The 20318-nt window shown below is 41.0% G+C and overlaps 1 protein-coding gene across 7 annotated transcripts in view; it reads right to left on the reverse strand.

The window, feature by feature from the left end:
* Positions 1–20318, reverse strand: part of BLNK (B cell linker) — a 90523-nt gene that overhangs the window by 41527 nt on the left and 28678 nt on the right. For 2 of the 7 annotated variants that reach the window (XM_039708814.1, XM_039708813.1), the window contains exon 1: positions 2777–3194. The exons of the other annotated variants lie outside the window; for them this stretch is intronic. In XM_039708814.1, coding sequence (XP_039564748.1) covers positions 2777–2823 — 47 coding nt within the window. In that variant the 5' untranslated portion in view covers positions 2824–3194. Of the gene's footprint in view, positions 1–2776; positions 3195–20318 lie in introns of those variants that run through there. 7 annotated transcript variants of the gene reach the window in all.

Consider the following 20318-nt stretch of genomic DNA (forward strand, 5'->3'; position numbering starts at 1 on the left):
AACCACAAAAGAGTTTGCAAGGTTAGTGCAGACTTTTCTTTTGAGCTGCTAACTTCCCATTACCCATGCTGCCTACTGTCCCTGATCATGAGTGCATCTATTTTTGTATGTTTGCAGCATAACTTTTTTTCCCTGAAGTTCAGTCTGAAATCCAGGCACACTAGAGCTTGCCATGGCAGTATGGCTATTGCTCATGTATTCACTCCACTCTTTGGGAAACAATTCAAAGTATGAAATTACTTCTATGCACCACATATTAGTTTATCTCACAATAAATAACCAAGCCTTTGAATTAACTTTTCCTGACTATAAGGAAGCAGTTAGAACACACAATGTACTCTGAGGGAATATTTGTATAATACTGTGCATGCTTTATAAGAAACACTGTATAGAAATTAATACTGGAATTCCATGAAGTTTCAGCATTCCTGTCCAACAATTACTGAAGTTGGTTGAGTGGCTTAACTGCAAACAACGGACATACCACAACATGTTAGGCAGACAGACATGTAAGAACATTTATAGTTCTTATTTTTGCAATAAACTTAACAAATGGAACATGTTATGAATTCAGATCTGATGTAAGATTTGCTAATGCAACAAAAAGCTAGGTCTGGTAGGCTCAACTATACCCAGGGAGAATAGCTGAGCTTAGCAAAACCACATAACATCTAGTTTTTCAGGTCTATACTTAAAAAAATCAAAAGATCCTCTCTCAGACTCAACAGTAGTGCTTTTTTAACTTTTGCTGCTACAAAGCAGAAATTTTAAGAAAGTTGTCTTTAAAAATGCAAACTATAATCACATAAATTTAAACTGCGTTTGGCAGGAACGTTTCTTGGCATTGTATATTAGCGTATGAAGAAAAGTACATTTTTGACATAACCATTTAGATCATGTAACATTCAGTACAAACTCTGAACCACTTATATGTGCTCCATGCAGACAGGTGTGGAATTAGGAAGTCAACTACACTGTCAACAGGTCACAGAGCATGAGGGGGTATCCAGTGTTTCAAAGATGGAGAAAAAGGCTGCTGCCACATTACACTGATTGCTTCCTGTATTTGCATATCTCTTAAATTTATCCTGTGAATATCAACTCATGGAAAGCTTTGCCTTCAGATTTTAAAATTCTGATACCCTAGTAAGATTTTGTAGCCAAATATCCAGGTTTCTAAGGAGTATTTCAACATGCTCAAGTCAAAGCATGCCAGGTCCACTGCGTGTGGTGAGAATGCTCACATGCTACAGAAACAGGTGCTCCTTCTTTCCCTGCACAAAAAGGCTGAATTGGCCATGAGGACAGAAAAAGTAACTTGCAACAGTTCAGGTTAATACAGGAAAGCAGAGCTACTTCTTTCTCTTCCCTATTTTACAACAATATTAAAACCTCAGATGAGATGCAGAGTGTCATCTATGTGAAGGTGCAGCAGAGGGGTGGTGCTGCCTTTCGGGTTTAGGGCTTTTCAACCAGTTCACCAAAAAGTTGTGGGCCATTATAACCCTCACACACAAACCCACTTTAGATACTTGAAGGTAATCCTGCTTTAATTGTTTGCAGAAGTGCAGAAGGAGAATCCCAGCTACAATTTTATAACGACAGAGGGTGCATAGTTTATTTTTTTATGTACCAGTAATGGATGGAATCAAGCTTTCCATCTCGTTTCTCAGCTTGTTATTTAAAGATAGCTAGTTTAGACCAATACTGAGCTCTGACACCATTTAAACCAGTTCACACTATTTAGGCTGGTAAATTGCAGACAATAAGTTAATTCCCTGCGTTCTTCCTCCTGTCCACTGATCCCTCCACAGAATCCTTGCCCGGGATTAGGATGCAGCCTGCTTGGCTTTCATTAGCTGTGCCTGGCCGAGGAGCGTGTCACACCCCCCTGAACAACACTGCCACAGTATGGAGAGAGTAGGTGTCAATAAACTACATTCCATCAAAATCAGCTTTACAAGGGATTATTCCAGTTTGCATTATGGTTTCTGGGGAGAGGGAGAGAGACTTGAGAAGGGCTTATAAGTTAGTATTGAGTGCTTAAGTGTGACTTACTTTAGAAAAAAATATTTTTCAGCATTAAATTCTTATTTTTTCAGAGGAGGAAAATAATTCCATGTTACCTTAATCTGAAACAGAACTTCTTTTAACTATTCAGAAATACAAAAAGTCATGATGAAAGAGCCTCGAGGTACCGACTGTAGCAGCACATGAATCGACGCACACTAAAAATACTTCAGTAATGGCCAGCTTCTGCTTTTTTCCTCTCAAACCCTGTATTTAACATTGTTCTCCTTCACTTAGGAACATTTCCCGTTTTCCAGTTCTCTCTATTCCACCAATTCTTTCGAAGACTAGGAAACATTACAAAACTTAACTGCAAAAGCCATCTTCACAAGACATTAAAGCATTAAGCAATTAATTAAGTTTTTCTAATTTGCATAAGACTCATACATCATAATGAGTCACACACTATTTCCTTACAGCTTTGAAAATAGACACTTTGAAAATATCCCTTTTTGCGCTGCAGGTGAAGCCGACACACATTTTGCTTGGAAATCTGCGCTATGCACTCCAGACCCGTGTTTACCTGCCGCACTTCCTTGCGGCGCCCTGGCCGCCGGGTCACAGCGGGTACAACTCTCTTTTCCTCTAAAACTTCTGCCAACTTCCTCGTGCCCCGGCGCCTCCCAATCCCCCCGCGCTGCACCGCGGGAAGCGGCTCGTCCCACCGCTGCCTTCCCGGAGAGACCGGGAGCGGAGCAGCCCCTACCTGAACTTCTCCCCGGCCGGCACCGTCAGCCTGTTGAGCTTGTCCATGCCCGTGAGCGCAGCCCCGCCGGGACGCGCTGCCCTCGGCCCGGCACCTGCAGCAGCCGCCGCGGCTTCCCCGGGCCGGGCTCGCCCTCCGCCGGGTCCCGCCGCGCTGCCGGAGCCTCTCCCGTCCCGTCCCACCCGCAGGCACCGGCAGAGGAGGGACCCGGGGCTCGGCCCGGCTCCGCCCCGCCCGGGGCGCGCACAGGTGGCTGCGGAGCCGGGAGCTGAGGAGGAGCCTTTGGGAGCGCTGAGGGGAGCGGGGCCCCGCTGATCCGCCCCTGCCGCTGGAGCCGCCGGGCCGCGCTGGCTCGGGGGAGCTGAGGGGCTGAGGGGCGGCGCGGCCGCGCAGCGGGCGGATGGGGGAAGCCCCGAGGGCCGTGCCGGGGCCCGGCACCTGCTCGCTGTCACCTGCCCAGCCCAGGGGACTTCACCGGCGGGCAGAGATGCAGGGCCTGGTTCCCTCCTCCTCCCCGCTCCTGGTGAATTTGTGCCCGGTGGGAACATGCTGCGTGGGAATTTTTCCTTTCCTGAGGTTCCCCAGTAAAAGCGAGGGAAAACCAAAATTCAAAATTCAAAATCTCTTGAATGTAACTGTAAAGAAAAAAAGATGTTTCTTACGCTGATTTTAAACTAAGGCAGGAGAAAACCCTAATCCCAGAGACACAGCAAGGCTGTTCCCACCCAAGGTGCAGGCAGCTGACTGTTTTATGGCTCTGATATCTCTGAGCTTGGGACTTTTTGCTCAGTCTTAAGCTCAACCATATTTTCCTCTATAGAGATGAATTTTGGAGGCAGCCAGTTGCTTCTGAGGGACAATGTAGGCAGTTGTTGACATCCTGAAGGGCTGATTCATTTGAATTCTGCACCTTTGAAGGATGCCTCTGTTTGCTCCCCTTCTGTATCTTTGGCCTCTCTGCAGTTTAGCTTATAACCTAAGGCTGTTCTAGGGAAGAAACTTAGTAGTTATTTTTTTTTAAGTGTACATCTACATAGTGTTAATATATTTTGATACGTTCAATGTGCTTTTGGGACATACAAAGGTATTTCTTGGTGGGATCTGTATTGCCACTTGGCTAGGTTTTCCCACAGAATTCTTCTCCCCACATAGTACTGACTAAAGTTTTTTCTTGTGAAACCGAAGGAGCAAAACAGACTTTCCTGGTTAGTGCAGGTGACTGGGGAAACAGCCTGCCATGAGATTTTTGGTTTTGATAGCAATATGATTGTGATCTTGGCAAGCTGGTGTTTTCGGTCTCTGAGCTTTCAGTATAGGAATTGCTTGATGTTTGACTACAGTATTTTCTAAGTTGGGTTGATAGTGTACAAGTGGCTTTTTTTTGGGGTATTTTATAAAGTTTGTGGGCTTTAAGGAATAATGTTGAAGGAGCAATGTTGAATGCCATGTAATACACAAAACTGGACTTGCACGTTTCTTTGTATCTGGTTGTGGACCGGTCAACTTTGCAATTTTACTCCCTAAAAGTTATTTTGAAAATTAAATTAATTTTGAATTAGTTAAAATTCACACTGACAGTGTGAAGAAGTAGATAGGAATATATTGCTGTGTCACTTTCCCTTGTGTTTATATAATCTACCCACTTATCTGAACACATATCAGAATATGAGATTTGCTCAGTAGGCTCCTGCAGTGGTTTCCCCTACACAACAGCTGCCTCCTGCCTGGCTGTCGCAGAAATCCCGAGCTGTTTTCCTTTAGGATCTTTGGGATCTGTCATCTGCAGTATTGTGCTGGTTTAACCTTGTTTCTTCCTGACTCAACCAAAGCTCCGGGTTTAAAACCCTGCAGTGCCCAGTGCCAAGGTGCTGTCACCTCCCTGGTCCCACGAAGGGGTGGCTGCTGATGTGTCCTGCTCAGGGCAGTCCCCCAGTCCCGAGCGCTCAGGGCTTGGTGACAGTTTGACTCACACAGGATTTCTCATCCCCGTCATCTGCTGGCTCCTGTGTTTGTGTAGCTGCTCTAGATGGACTGGGGAAGGAGTTCACTACAAACAGTCAAGCAAAAAGTCACAAAAATAGGGGGTTTTAACTGCATCAGTTCTTTGGTTTGATTTGGTGCACAGATGTTTGTGAGGGTGCAGCACAGGATGAGCAGAATAGGGTGTGTGACTTCTTAGACCGGTACTGCTGCCAAGAAGTTACTCCTAAAAAAGTCTTCATTACACAAGACTTGTTCAAGAGATTCTGTGGCACCTGCTTAGTTTTTTCTGGTCTGCCTCCAAGTTAGCCTGGAGCTATCTGCCCCAGTGCTGAGAATATTGGAAATTGCAAATGCTGAGAATATTGCAGAAAAACCACTAAAGAAAAACCTTAAATAAAGAAGGGCATGGCCAAGTCCCTCTAAACAGCCCTAGGCCTCTCCTTTTTGCCCAGCAGGTGTTTGCAGAGTCTGAGCTGCTGGCCTGTGTTGGGACTGATCCTGTCTGTGCTCAGGTGGACTTGGACAGCCCATATGGACAGGGACATGCTGTGGTGTCCAGCTGGCAGGGTGGCCCTGCAGACCTGCGCCAGGAACAGGGCAAGGAACAAGAGTTTCTCCATCACTACCACCTTACTTATCACCCCAAAATGGTGTCTCTGGGGCCCAGGCTGGCAGTGGGGGCAGGGCCTGACTGACCCCCACTGCAGGAAACACCCTGCCTTCCTCTTCAGGAGCCTGGGAGAGCCTGGAGGCGGTGGTAGGATTGAGCCACGCAGCAAACATAATGTCATGCTGTTTCTGTAGTTGTAACCCCAGCAACTCTCCCTCTTTGACATAATATGCTCATTTGGATAAGGCCAAAGAGGAACTGGGATTTTTTTTTTACCACGTGGGTGGCATCTTGACCATGGTGATGGTTAACAAGAAACTCTCCTCTCCAGCCACAAGGACTGTTTTAGGTAGATGAGGATTTGTTTTGAGGGATGCCTGTGTCACCTCCCTGCTCCCTGGCACATCTGGGGCCAGTGGAGATTGTGCTGCTGCCTGCTGAGACATGGCCTGGAAGCCTGGGCCAGCCTGCCCAGCTGAGGGACAGGGGTGTGGGGCACAATGGTGTTCCAAAAGAATGTATCTTGAAGTCTTGGATGAGACATTTTGCAGAGGTTCCCACAGGAGTGCTTCTCTGGAGTGGTATCACTGAAGCCTTTTGCCTAAATTGTATTTTCTTATCGAATGTTTTAAGAACCTGCATGCACACAGGCTGTCACTTTTGTGATTATGTAGATAGGCACTAACTTTATTTTCCATTATAGGGCTGCAGAGGATAGGGGATGAATTCCTGGCACTATTCCCTAATGCAGGTATGCAAGATTTACCAGTTAAGTCCCTTGGCAGGATGGCTTACCAGAATAAACATGCATTTCTATTTTAAATTTTTGATGCTCAAAATGCCATTGTAATTTTGAAAAAGGCCTTCTAAATGCTTGAGTAGGTTTTCTAAATGCCACTGTCTGTTGCAACGTCATTTTCTCTTACCTGCAAATGCTGTGGCCGAGTTTGGGTTGGTCTCTCTCATCCTCTCCCAATATGACTGCATAATTCCCTATTTATGCTCATAAATAGATAGATTTTCAAAAGCAATTTCTTTATCATTTGATAAAGAATGTTGATAAAGATGTTCAGAAACAGAACCTGTTTTTTATCCCCTCTGCTATTTTCTGCTGTTAATTTCCAACCAGCTCTTTCCTTCCACATGCTGCCTCATTCTGGTGGCATGTTCTGGTTTCTGTTTCAGAGCTGTGAGGCCATTGAGGCATGGTCAAAACCAGAGCTGCTGAAACAAACTCTGTCACAAAGACTGTGAGCATCCTACCTTCATTTGGTTAAAACTTGCTGTGAATTGCCAGTTATGTCCTGTTTCAGGGCTCCAGTTTTCTATATCCTATTGTTAGGATAATTTTTGGTTTTACTTTGAATTTCTGAGTAGATAAAAAACTCCTGTAGCATAGAAACAAAGGATCAGATGACTTTTCTAAAGCATTTTAGTTCTTGTTAAGTGACATCCCTAGATCAGAACAAGCATCTTCATAGAGAGCCAATTGTAGAGAAATAAGCAAAATCCAGGGTTTGGCTGCTATCACTGACAAGATGGGTGTATTTTCTTGCCCAAAGGTTTTTCTCTTTCTCCTTTGATGACTGCCTTTTCTTATTTCCACTGAAATTAATGCTCCCTAGTTTGATACCTTCTAGTACATGTTTTGTATGATGATTTGGGGGTTTTCAGGGGTTCCCGCTGAAGCTATTAAATTTAAATATAGCAGCTATGCATATCTTCCTTTAAGATTCATAAGTTTTGATGCTAACAGCTTTTTATGGGGACCATTTTTGCCATTGTCTTGATGCAAGTTACAGAGTATGACTGTGTGACATATCAGTCTAGGGAACTAATTATTCTAGGGAACCCAGGGGCCTGTTTGAGTTCTTGCTCTGGGCTGATGCCTGAAGCCACATCCTGACTGCTGGTGGGGTGAGGCTCAGTGGTGCAGCAGCATCTACCCTTAGCAACTTCTGCACAGCAAGAAACCCTAGGAACATGTCCCAGGCAGGAGCTCTGGCACTGGAGAGATGGGCAATCTAGCTGCAGGGAAGTGTGAAAAGTCCAAGCCAGGCTACAGGTACAGCCTTGGCTCTCAGTTGCCATTTCTGAACCTCTAGGGTTTCACACAGTTCAGATAAAAGCTTTAATTGTAAACACACATTTAGCAATGAGAAGCTGAGTAAAAAGAGCTGCAAGTAGATTAAAACGATTTACAATGAATTTCTTTAATGTTTATTTTTGATGCTTTGAGGAGACGGTGCTGCATCAAAGGATCTCAATCTATGCATGACTATTCAAGAGGAAGCTACTTTTTACAGAATACATTAATGCTCATAGATACAGTCTAGTGCTTTCAATGTTTATAAAACTGCCAAGAAACCTGATTTGAAGTAAGCAGTCAGTTTGATTACCAGGTTTCATTTTTATTCATGACATGACCATATATGACTTTTTCTCTCAGTCATGTTAGGAACCCCATTTCTTAACCCCTTCTCTATTAAAAAAGTTTTCTCTCCAACATTATTAGAGGTGATTGGGCCAATTTTTTTTCTTAGAAGTACTCAGGAGTGAAGGATCCAACTGTTCTATATAGGAAAGAACTAATGGAGAGGATTTAATGTACAACCTTCTCTTGCCAAGTGTGTTCTTTGATTTTGACTTCCCTGTTTTGGGGAATGTGGAGAATCACAGGATATTGCACAATTTGCTCTTTAAAAGATGGCTTTGTGAGCTTTTGCTTGGCTTTTCCTTTAGGAAATCCTTGCAATAGACCATCACTATGAGCTCTCCTGAGCAATACATAAAATGATTGATAATTCACTTCAAAATTTCTGTCTGATTTTACTGTCTTGAGGTCATAGTGTTTCACCTAGCTCAGAGGTACTTCTCCCTGCCCATATCTACAGGCTGTCTTTAATCTCACACTGATAATTGCTTCAAAGACAGTATGTATTCAAACATGAAGGACTCTATTATAAGAGGCATCTACTGCTTGAGCTCTGAGCTGCTGGATTAGCACTAAAGAGAGAGCTCCAGCCACAGAAGCACTGTAATGTGAATGTAAACATAACTGGCCAGTAACAGGAATTTGGCTTGATCAGTCTGTGTTCACATGAGAGCTAGGAAATGATTGCCACAGTTCTCTTTTTCATGGCTGTGGAGTGAAAATAGCCCAAACTGGTGCCATCTACATCTGCATCGGAAGACAGCCCAAGTACAAACCATGTGAATCTGAACTGGAATCTGTAGTCATGCTGCAAGCTCAATTTTTTTCCTAACAGAATGTGCTGACAGTATTTTGTATGTATTTGATTTTTTCTGCTTTCAGAATATCTGTAGGAAGATGTGCCAGCAATGGGCTGTGGCAGTGAAGAGAGGAGGGGAAACAGCAAATTAGCAGTAGACGGTCACATGCTGCCTGGAAGGGTTTTGTGCTTGATCATATGGATCTGAATGCAAATTTGTGGTACTTTATACCAGGCCAGAAATGCACTAAAACTGTATTGTTTAACACTATGTCAATTTAGACATAGTTTTTGCCCCCTCAATTTCTATTTTGGTCAACACACTGCCTACGTAACTTAATATTCAGTGTCCCATAGCTGGTATTTGGAAAGCATGAGTTTATGGAACATGATTTCTCATAATATTCTCTATATTTGCTACTTACTGATTCCTACAAACAGGTGAAACAGTTCTGCTTTTTAGTTAAAATAATACATCTCTGTTTTTTTCCAATGTAGCTAGTTCAATGGATTTTTTTCCTTTCCCAGGGTGCTTACATGCCATTTTAAACTAGGAAACAATTTTTCTACAGGGAAAGTTACATGTGGCCTGTAGTTGTGTCTTAGCAGATGAGAAGAGGGTACATTTCTGTCCCAAGTGTTTTTACATAATACTGATTTTCAGGAGTTTTGGTCTTCTCTCTGTGGATTAAATGGCTCAATGCCACAGTGTTGATTTTGGAAGACTCCTATCAGCTGCCCTAGAAATCTTAAAACTTTAATCCTTTATCATTTTGGATACTAAATGGCATACTCAAAGCTGGTCTTACAGTACTATTAGTAGGAGATGCATTTGAAAATGCAACTCTAAATTTTATTGAATGGGATTTGGGTTTGTCATTAGGCTCACTGGAGAAAACAGGTCATACAATGTAGGTATGTACTACGGGCAAAGATGTGAAAACAGTAGATTTAGTAGGATTTTCTCATGAAGAGTCTTCTGAGCAAACACATTTTAGCACCTGCTGAGAATATGTGTTTTCTTTCTCTGGGGACTGTGCAAAAAGCTGCACTTCTGCTTTTCAGTTTTACTGTCATCTGTTTCATGTGCATACAGAAACACAAAATTTGCTCCTACAGACACACTAATTATTTAATGTCAAACTCAAAGCGTTTGAGATCAGATTGTCTCAGAGGCAGTGACCTGTGCTGGAGCCAGCTGACACCCACAGTGACTCTTGGGAACAGCTCTGCTTGTGCTCCAAACCTGATCCCCTTCCAGCAGTCAAGAGTGACTGCAGTGGAGATGCCCCAACGTGGCCAGCTTATCCCACTGTGAGCCTAACCACGGGAGGCAGGGGGTAGGGACACAGGCTTCTTTGCAGCCTGGCAAGCCACGCTTGTTTCTGACTCCTCTGCAGAGCTTCTGTACCCTGCTGCCCCTCCTCACCCCTTGTTGCAGTCGGGTTAAATCAGACAAGTCTGCTTTCCCATCCACGCTCCTGTTTGGGGTGTGGATTTACCCTGAGGGGTACCCAGGAGGCCTTTGTGGGGGCAGCTTGGGGTGTTGGGCCCTGGCATTGGGAATGAGGCTTAGCACAGGGAAGGAGCAGGGAGGAGCAGTGGTTTGTGTCCTTCCTTTCAGCAGGTGCCTATGAGCATCAGTCAGCATTCAGGCGTGGATGGTGAATGGTCTAAATGTGTTTGTGTCCCTGCTGATGAAATTGCTCACACAGACAAAAGGCTGCACACATTTTTAAAATTTCAAAGTGAAAGGAACGTCTTGAATAAGGTAATTTTTGTATAGTGCTGTTTGTATGTATAGGCATACCATAATGCCTTCAGTATCTGAAAAATGCTTAAAAACTAACAATTTTTAAACCACTTATTTCCTGCACTGGCCTGTAATACATACAACTGAAGGGACAGGGTTGGTGGGTGTATTCTCTGGCACAGTTTGGTAATCTGCATGTCACTGACCATAATTATGCTGTCTGAGCATTTTCCTATTCCTGCTTAAGAACAGAAAAAAATATTTTATGTATAGTCTTTTCTATTCTCATCTGTGTCCATCTGCTTTAAGACTGCTCTCTCCTGATTCCTGGATAATTGGAATTGCCTGCCACTGTGTTCTGGAAGCAGAGACATCACTGAACAGAAAAAGTTTCAAAAGTTTTTTTCACACAAAGATGTAGTGGATTTGAAATACCACCTTCCAAAAAAAAAACAAAACAAACCAAAACCCTAAAATAAACCCCAGTAAAATGATCAGGGAGATGGGAGACTTTCTTTAGAAAGAAATTATTGTCTTAATAAGTATCAAGCTACTATTTGAAATAATAGCAAGAGAACATTTTATGACCAAAGATAAACACTTTAATGGAATACTCTCTTCTGTGGAGAAAAATTGTTCAGACTTGTAATTACAGCCATGAAATTTTTCTGTTGTCTACAGCTGCAAATTTTGTGGGTTGTTGCTAAGGATATGTTTACACAGTTGGTAACTTTAATTGCATTAAGACCACAAAAATGTAGCAGATGAATTGGAGTCCAACACTGTATCAGAGAGGGTTATTATTTTTATATATCCTAATGTGAAGCATTTATTGCTGTAGTACATAATTTAAAAGAGTTACTTTACAATTTTGTGGTCGTATGATCCTGCATCTTTCCACTCCCAGAGGATATTGGGACAAAAAGGTCTATATTTACTATCAAACACTGAATTTCAGAATTACTTCCCTTCAGTTTTAAAATACAAAGGGAAAATACAAAAGTCAGAAAGGAAAGAAGAAAATATGACAGAAGTCTACACATAAAGGAACACATATGTAAATTTGAATATCTATTATACTCCATTGTATTATTTATTAACAATCTTCCCTTTTTTATATAGTGTTGTAATAGAGAACAAGAAGGTCACTGCATTGAGGAAATTACAATCTAAAGTATTTTATGATTGAAGAAAGGTTCTGACTGTTAGTTTAGGAATAATATGCATAGGTGATAGCTGTACAAGATTTTTAATTTCTGGTTATTAGTGAATTTTACCAACATCTGCAGCATGGATTTAGATATTTAATACCTTTCTCTGTATTGTAGCTGTCTGTCTGGGGTTATGCTATACATTTGAAACAGTCCTGTTTATTTCCTCACAATGGTGTTGAGTCAGGATTGTGTTTATGAACAGACTGATGAGTGCACACTAGTTTGCACTGTTTGTAATTTGAAGCTACTCACAAGATATATGGTATTTTTATGGCTTTTGCTAGAAAATGTTCATATTAGTTAGCAAATAGGAAGACAATATGGATACAGTAGAGTCTTCCAGGGAGAAGTTTTTGGTTTGTGAGGTATCTTTTCCTTAGGCATTACGATTTCTTTCCTTGAGGGCGGTTAACTTTCATCATTCTGTTCACAGGAGAATTGCTCCTTGTATGAAAAAAACTAGTCATAGTATCATGAGCCTTCTAAAGAAATTACAGATTTCTATTATTATGCTCATTCCTGGTGGAACTGATACTACCTGAGTTGAAGTGCCCTGTGTGATTTCGTTTGTTTCTGGTGGTGTGTGGGATGTCACTCCAGCCCAGCAGTGATGTACATTTCACACACGGGTATGGAGGCACCCACCCGTACCCATCTGCTCATTCTTTTCTTCCTTGAGCATCAGGTGCAGGCTACTGTCACAAATGTCACCTGACACAGACCTTTGAGCTGGCCCAGAACTGCTTTGCTTTAAGGAAGCTGATGCACAAGGATGTCAGGGTAGAAAGAAATGCTGGTAAAGGAACGCAGTTTTGAGCTTGGTGTAGAACAAGTTGTAAGCCTAAGCCTGGGAGTCTACTGGAGCTATGTCCTGGGGCTGTTTGAAAACGTTCTTGGGGCATTGGTTGTGAATGAACAACACTGCACATCTGTCCAGAAAGTGGTGCTTTCCCAGAAACAGGTGCTCCATCCTGTGGACTCTGCAAGGTACATGACAGGTATAGATGTATAGAGATGTGTTGGTTTTGTCTAAGGCTGGTTCAGGAGCATTTAATTCTTTAATCCTGATGAATTTATTGCCATTATTCATCATGATTAACAGAAGATCTGAAGCTATAGTCATCTTGATGATGATAGAAAAGTGTTGCTGAAAAGATGTCATCTGTAAGGTCTGTGATCAGAAATTAGCTGCATTTGTTATTTTGCAGTATATACTTAGCCGCCTTTTTTTTTGTTTTTAAGGGAAACACAATAAAATACCAATGCATGGAGGTATATGATACATAAATAGTACTGCTTTTGGTTAAAAGCTGAAATTGTTGAAATTTGTTGATTTATCTGTAATTATGAATAAATCCCTGGAAAGGGACAATCTAGCAGAGAATACCTCTAAGACTATGCATGTGAATCATAGTTTTATTCCTTTAAAAATAAAAAAATAATATTAAGAAATAATTGACTTTGGAACTCTTTTTCAGAGTGTATTTAAATCTATTTGTGGGTTATATGTGAACAACATTTGTACCAGTAATATAAAAGGAATATAGCTGGTAATTCATGTTGACATTCCAAGCAATACAAATATTTCTTTTACTTCTATGTTCTTGAACTGTAGTATCTGTTAATGAAAACAACAGTATGGATATGTCTAATATTCTTGTATTTTTCTTCAGATTTTCCCAGAGCCAGAGGAATGAAATGAGGAACTAATATACTGATAAAGGTAATTAATGATATCAGCCAGATCAGTGATTTAGGAAAGGATTGATTCCATTTATGAAATGCTTGGTAAGGTATGTTAACTGAAATGGTAACATATTTTTAGCTTACAGTCTGTATTCTGGGAGCTTGGTAAAATAATAAAAAGCCATGAAACTGTGCAGTGAGGAAGTAAATAGGAGAAATGACAGAGCTGTGGTAGCAGGTGTCTGTCACACTGAGTGCCAGAATTGTGAAGAAGAAATGGAGACCTAATGTTCTGTCAAGGATATCACTGGAGAGTACCTAAAATGTGCAATGGCAGTAGGTAGAGGAGAATGGAAAACAGAAAAGCTACTATAAGAACTGTAAAATACATGGAATCTCCTTTTTTTCTTTTTTTCTTTTTCTTTTTTTTTTTTTTTTTCCCCAGAATTCTTGGCTATTAGAAACAGAAGGAGATTGTCAGGGTTTGAAAAATTAGGCATGGCTTATGGAAGAATAAGATAAAATATTTTTGAAGACAGATTAGGTAATACTCTTCCATTATAATTTCTAGCAGCAGTCTCAGTCCAGACAAAACAAATTTGGGTAGGGAGACTGACCTGCCTACCTACTATGGAGAATGTTCTTTAATCCTTCTGTCCTCCAGGAGCTTGATAAAATAACCTGCAAGATGTGGTCTGAGTAGTCCTGAACTGTAGCATCCTGCAGGAAAGCTGCTGTTAATGTGGCAAAAGACTGGCCATAGTCTGGCCTAAAAACACTTCCCCTCTTCAAGAATTCAGAACATATCTGAATTTTATTTCTAAGAATTACAAACAAACATCAAGACTCCAAAATCAAAGTGTGTTTATGCTGTATTTGGGGGGGAGCATGGTGCTGGAGCTGGTGACAACTGAGCAGTCTCTGGAACAAGACGTAGCAGAGCTACACCTTGAAGTAAAACATTTCTGGTCATGTGCAGCATCTGTTAGAGCAGTGTTCCTGCTTCTGGCAGCTGAGCAGCTCCTGTGCTGGATGGTAACTCCTCAGGCCCTACACTGCACCCACTGCAAGCACACAGGTGCTCTGAAGCACTGAGAATGAGAAGGCCAGCATGAAGATGCTCGTGACTCATAATTTGGTAAATATGTACATTATGGTACTGTCTGTATTTAGGTGGTTGCAGGTGATCTGTCCTGAGAGGCTCTCTGATGCCCTGAGTCATGTGTTGATGAGGGCCAATGCATCTGCATGCAGTTATGCACAAGTGCTGCCATGTCTGTGGTGTTACTAAGGTAATCCTACGCTCCCATTGCTTGCTTTTTTTTTTTATAAGGAAGTGCTAGTAAAAAGGTATTTATTTGCATGCTGAACACAATTTCTGCATTTTTTTGGGGCAAATCTTTGAAATATGTATTTTTGGCAAAGTTGTTAATTCTATGGGTTTCAGACAGTTGAGTTTCAGGTCTTGAATTCTGTTGCACAAGGGGCTGCTGTGGCATTCCTACTATGTGCACTTCATCTTTTCCAGCCCAGCTGCACTGAGCAGCCTCCTCTGAAGCTGTTTCAAGTGTCTGGTTGCTTCAGCCCCAACTGTCTGGCTTGCAGCTGCATCTGACCCTCCTGCTATGGTCCCTTAACTTCTCCTTGCAGCTCATCTTGTAACTTCTAGACTTTGCTTGTCTTGATGACCCCATTTTTAAGTATTGCCGTTTTCATTATTTAGATCATCTCAACCTGTTATTTTCTCATTTCTGAGCTCAATAAAGTTTACATGGTTTGGTTTAATACTTTCCTCCACTATTTTAGAAATAGTATGTAGACCACCTGACATCACAGCATAAACATATGAACCAATGAATGAAGCTCTCCACATGCTTATACTGAAGAAAAAGAGGTTATGTTTTCACTCATTTTCACAGAGGCTAGTCTAAAGCAAGAAGAATGGAATGTCCCTCCTGCAGAGAGCATAAATATAATTTGATAACATGCTGTAAATTAAATATTGTATTTCTTTCAAAAGATGAGAGGACTCCAGTTTGGGCACTTGGAACAAAATGAGCCCAGACGTCTATTCTGTTTTCTGCCCAGTGTGTTCTGTTTTCTGTACTTAAGCTGGGGCACATGTGGAATTCTGCTAAAATGAGATTATAAATTAATGGCCCTTCACACTTCATTGCTTGAATGAGCCAGAAGTTATTTTCTTCTGGGTTTGAGTCCCAGGTGCAGCCCTTTCTGACTAACAAATATGATTCTCTAAAAGGGAAGAAAGACCAGTGATTTGAAACTACAACAACCTCTTCTCTGTGGTCTGAGTACAGACATGTAATAGAGAAAAGGAAAGCACATCAACTGACAGGGTGGAGGAAAGGAACATCCAGAAATATGTTATTGGTGAAGAAGTGGTTTGTGATTTGGGCAACAGCTTCCATTTCTGGTCCTTGCTTCTGGCTTCATGTAGAAACCTAAGCAGGTCATTTGCATATGTGCCCCAAAGAGACGACCCATTTATTTGATTTTTGGTACCCAAATTGAGTTGCTGTGTGACTGATATTCCATTGCTATTTAGGCTGGTCTAGAGTACTAACAAAGGGAAAGATATCTATGGCATCAAGGGTGTTGGGAAGATAATTTGGGATTTTCTCTGACATCTTCATACTTTATCAGTTCTTTGGTGATGTCCAGATAATACCAACTGGAATTTAATCTGTTTGAGGATGGGGCTATTTTCAATAAGAAGGGACTAAATTAATTTATTTCATTGGCGTTTCTTGATGCAATTTCCAAGAAAACAGAAAAGATCCCTCCAACGCTGACAATGTATCTTAACCCTGAGGCCTTTCTCAAAATTACAATAGTAATAGTTCAGTCTAACAGTGTTATGTGCATAAAGAATACCTTTTGTTATATATTCTTTCTGCTCAGCCCAGGGGCAAAAATATAGTTCACAGAACCACAGGAATTAAACTGCCAGGTTTGTTCCCACTTCAACTGCACCTGCAGTACTTTAGCACAGTAACAGCTGAACTGCCTCCTCTGCTCTTTGAAAGTAGGAAGACCCCAAGAAATAACTTAATGTTATTTCATCAGAGAATACAAACTTGTATATTTTGTGCATTTTTGTATATTTTAAACTTTTGAGAGAGCTGTTTTGCTATTTCTAGTATCTTTTTCAAAGACTGCATTACATTCTCCAGTGAATTCCAATAACTTTTGTATACAGATACCTGTTTTCTCTCTGTAAGTTCTGCCAAGTGTAGTTTCTAGCCACATCTCTATGCTCCTTAGTTGAGGGGGCCTCTCCTCATCCGTGAGTAACTGGTGTCATTACAAAGGTCTCCATTGCCCATGGCAGGATGGAAGAGGCACTGCTGTAGTGAAAGTTGCCTCCTTTCTGCTGCAGAAGTGTAATATTTTCTGCTGCTGTAAAAGAGGGCACTGCTTTGCTAAACAAAAATGTCCTAGATCCTCCTGTGAACAGGAGAATATCCAGAATTCATTCTAATCTTCAGGCAATGTATGCTTCTGTAGTTCATGCCTGGGTAGACTTTTCTGATAGACTTTCTATGGTAAAAATGACTATAGATAATGCATAAAAATGAGATTTGAGGTAAAATGCAGGTACTTTTTTTTTTCTTTGGAATGTTTATAGTGTCCTATATTATGTTTATAGCATGTGACACTAGAGTTATGTACTGGGAACCTGTTCTGGTTCCTTTTAGGTATAATTTTTTATTGGGAGATCTTGCTGAATTTCCAGCCCTGGCCTTTTCCAGTTTTGCGAATAAGTGGAGGTTTTTTAGTGGCATTTAAGCTACAACAAAACTTAAGGAAAGCAAGAACTAAATCTATGCATTTAGACATAAAACATTCAGCCTGAGTCAGGACTGATATTTGAAGGATATAACATAATAAGAAAACATTATGGTATATCCCAAGGATAGGGGAAAATCTTTCCTGCTTACTAAGTATTGGAATAGAAGTCATCTACTGCCTTTGTTTTTCAGCTCAAAGCTTTCTATGGAGTTGGGAAAGTCCAAATGCAGATCCAATTGCCTGAACAAGACAAGATGTCTGTACTGCTGGATCTTGCTTAAAGAGAAAGCAAAAGCTCTTTATTATTTTTTTTAGGAAACACTGTAATTGTCATAGAAATCTCATTAATTTTATTCCTATTTTTGTTAGGAATTGTCTTTGGTTAAGTGTATGTAAGTGTTGCTGTCTGTGTAAAAGCTGAAAAGTGAATTTTCCACATTAAGTTGTTTACCTTCCTAATAAAGAAATAAAAGAAAAAAATGTGAGTGGAGAGGGGAGAACAGAAAAGATGTTAATGTGTAACATTTCTAGTTCTTGTAGTTTGAACTATGCAAGTTCAGACATCTCAAGTGGAACACCTCAGCATTACAAAGGTACTTTCCTGGTGTGTAACAGCTCTTACAATTGAGAATTTATTCATATGATTCAGGAAAAGACATTGCTTATTCTTGGAAGGCAAGGATGGAAAATTTTAGTTTGGAGTCCTTAAAAATTATGATCAAATCAAATAAAAAAGATGTTAGAAACTCATCTAGAAATCAATTATAGAATACTTACATGATTTAAGAACAGCTAATTTTTCTGCATATGCTATAAATTCCTAGTGGAATAAAGTATTAAGATTTTTCACAGAAGTGAAAATTGATAGATGTTTATTTCAAGCAAAGAAGATCAAATGCTGCCCACACCATAATTACACAGAACTTCTAATTATGTGTTCTGCAACTCAGCTCACTTATTATCCAGGATCTTCCATAACTGCATGTTGCTATATACAAATGGTAAACTCAAGAGTTGACACCTCAGACCTGATTTGCAGGTGAGAATTTCTCATTTACCTGGCAATCTGTCACAGCCAGAGCAGGCTTCTGAATTAGCATGTGGTAGAAAGTACTGATTTTGTGATGAAAGATTTCAATCCTGATTTTGTAAAGTAGCCCCCAGAGCTCCTGAGCTGAGAGCAAAATTTATTCAGAGTTTGATCTGGGATGAATTTCTAATCACATTAGCTATAAAGGCAGCCTTTTAATTTCACGGTCCCTGGGAAAATGAAACTTGGCTAAGCTGAAAGCATTATTAAAAAACTTCTGCATAAATATCTGATACTGTAAGTCTTGGAATATCATTGCTGAGGTGATGAAGCTGTAATTACATTTCTTTCTTGAGATATGCTTCCAAATTTTGGATGTTTGTAATTGGGTTATGGCCTGTGTGCTGGGTTTTGCTGGATACAGTTATAAGTACCAATCTTATTTGCAGAGCAAGACACTGTGTTGGGAGGGGCCTGGAGTTCCAGGGTTCTTGTGTGTCTGTGGTATGAGGTTGATTATGGTACCTGCACTCTCTTAAAAATGCTCCTGAATGTAGCTTGATGTTCTATATAGTGTTTTCCCTGGCATAAATGTTAGCACTGACTGAAGGAGCCCAGGACTGGAGTCAGTGGGATGTTTGAAACTGCTCTCAGGGGAAGTGTCTGGAAAGTGCAGTTGTACTGGTATTCTTGAGAGTGAACTGGTTCAGTGTTTTGGGTGATCTCAGGCTTTCAGGGTGAGAGTTTATCAGCTGAGTCTGCTGTGTGGAGTGAAAAATACAATGGTGCTTGTGCAGGAGGAAAGGCTTTAAGCAAATCTCGAGATTTCAACATGCTGTTGGGATTGCTGCAAACATGTAAACCTGTGAGAGCAGTTTGTTGCACAACCCTGGCAGCTCCAGAGAGGGTTTGGACTAGTGACTCACTACTCTGCTGTCCTGTGTTTTAAAGCAGCACCTCTCTTCTGGTACTGTTTAGCAACTGGGGAGGAAAATCTTTTATTATTGAATTTCAGAAGTAGGGCAAGACACTAGTAGAGACTGCACCTTGGTAATTTCACTTTAACATCTAGTGGTTGCTCAGAAACAATCTAGACCTGTGGCTTTAAGTGTAGGTGGGAACTAGTTTATATGGGGCTGTCATTAGGCTGTCAAAGCCAACATTGACACAGTAAACCCAAAAGAATATAGTAAGAGACTTCATGAAAAGTGTAGTGCAAAAAAAGTTTACGTAAGGGTATCAAAACAGAATTACTATGATAAACTTTTTCCAGATGACCCATTTTGTCTTTTTTGCCTAGACAATTTTTTCCCCATAGAGAACAGGCACAGTACTGGCTGGAGGGAAAAGAGCCTTGCATTAAGTTGGTGGAGGTGTTTGGTGCAGAGGGCAGGGAAGCACACCCAATCATGGTTGCAGATTGCTCCTGGTACCCCAGTCATGAGATGGCCCAGCAGAATGGGGAATAACTGTGTTTTAGCTCAGAGCACTTACAGCCTTGTGGACTCAAAATCTTGTGGAAAACTAGAATACCAAGTGTTGAACTAGAATGGGAAAGGCAAAGAGCTTTTCCTGGTGGTCAGAGAGCTTAACTCCTGCCTGATGAAGCCTCACAAATAAATTTTCATGAAGGCAGAGACCTAAAGCCCTGGCCACTGCCAGGAGAAACACAGGATTTCAGTCTCACTGTGTCTGGCAATTATTAATTTTCTGTTTGTCTGTCCTCAGTGTTTTGGTCCATTGGGAATTACCTGCTGTATGAACATGCTGGAACAGGCCAGCTCATCTGTCTTAGGTGGATCAATGTAGACTCCATGTCTCCAGTTAAACTGGGAGTGCTGGAAACATTGCAGTTTTTGCAATAGCAAGTAGGACGATGTAAGAGTAACAGATTTTAGACTGGAAGTTGGTACTAAGGATATGACATCCACACAGCAAATTGAAGGAATTTTAATGCTTTGGTCAACAGAATTCATATGGCAAAACACTTTTATTATTCCAATATATAATTTGAGGATTCAAAGCTTGAATGCTCACATGAATAGAAGTGCAACTCTTGGCCTAAGTTCAATATATTTGCCCCAATATTGTAGCAGATCAGATTGATCTATGTTAGAAACAGAAAATGTATCCTTGGTTGACTTTATATTAATTCTCTCTACATTTTCTCTCAAAATGATGTCCTGTTAGACTAAAGAACTTTGCAAGAAAGTCCATTCA

This window comes from Passer montanus, unplaced genomic scaffold (genome assembly GCF_014805655.1).
Source record: "Passer montanus isolate IOZ18808 unplaced genomic scaffold, ASM1480565v1 scaffold21, whole genome shotgun sequence".
In the NCBI taxonomy this organism is placed as follows: Eukaryota; Metazoa; Chordata; class Aves; order Passeriformes; family Passeridae; genus Passer; species Passer montanus.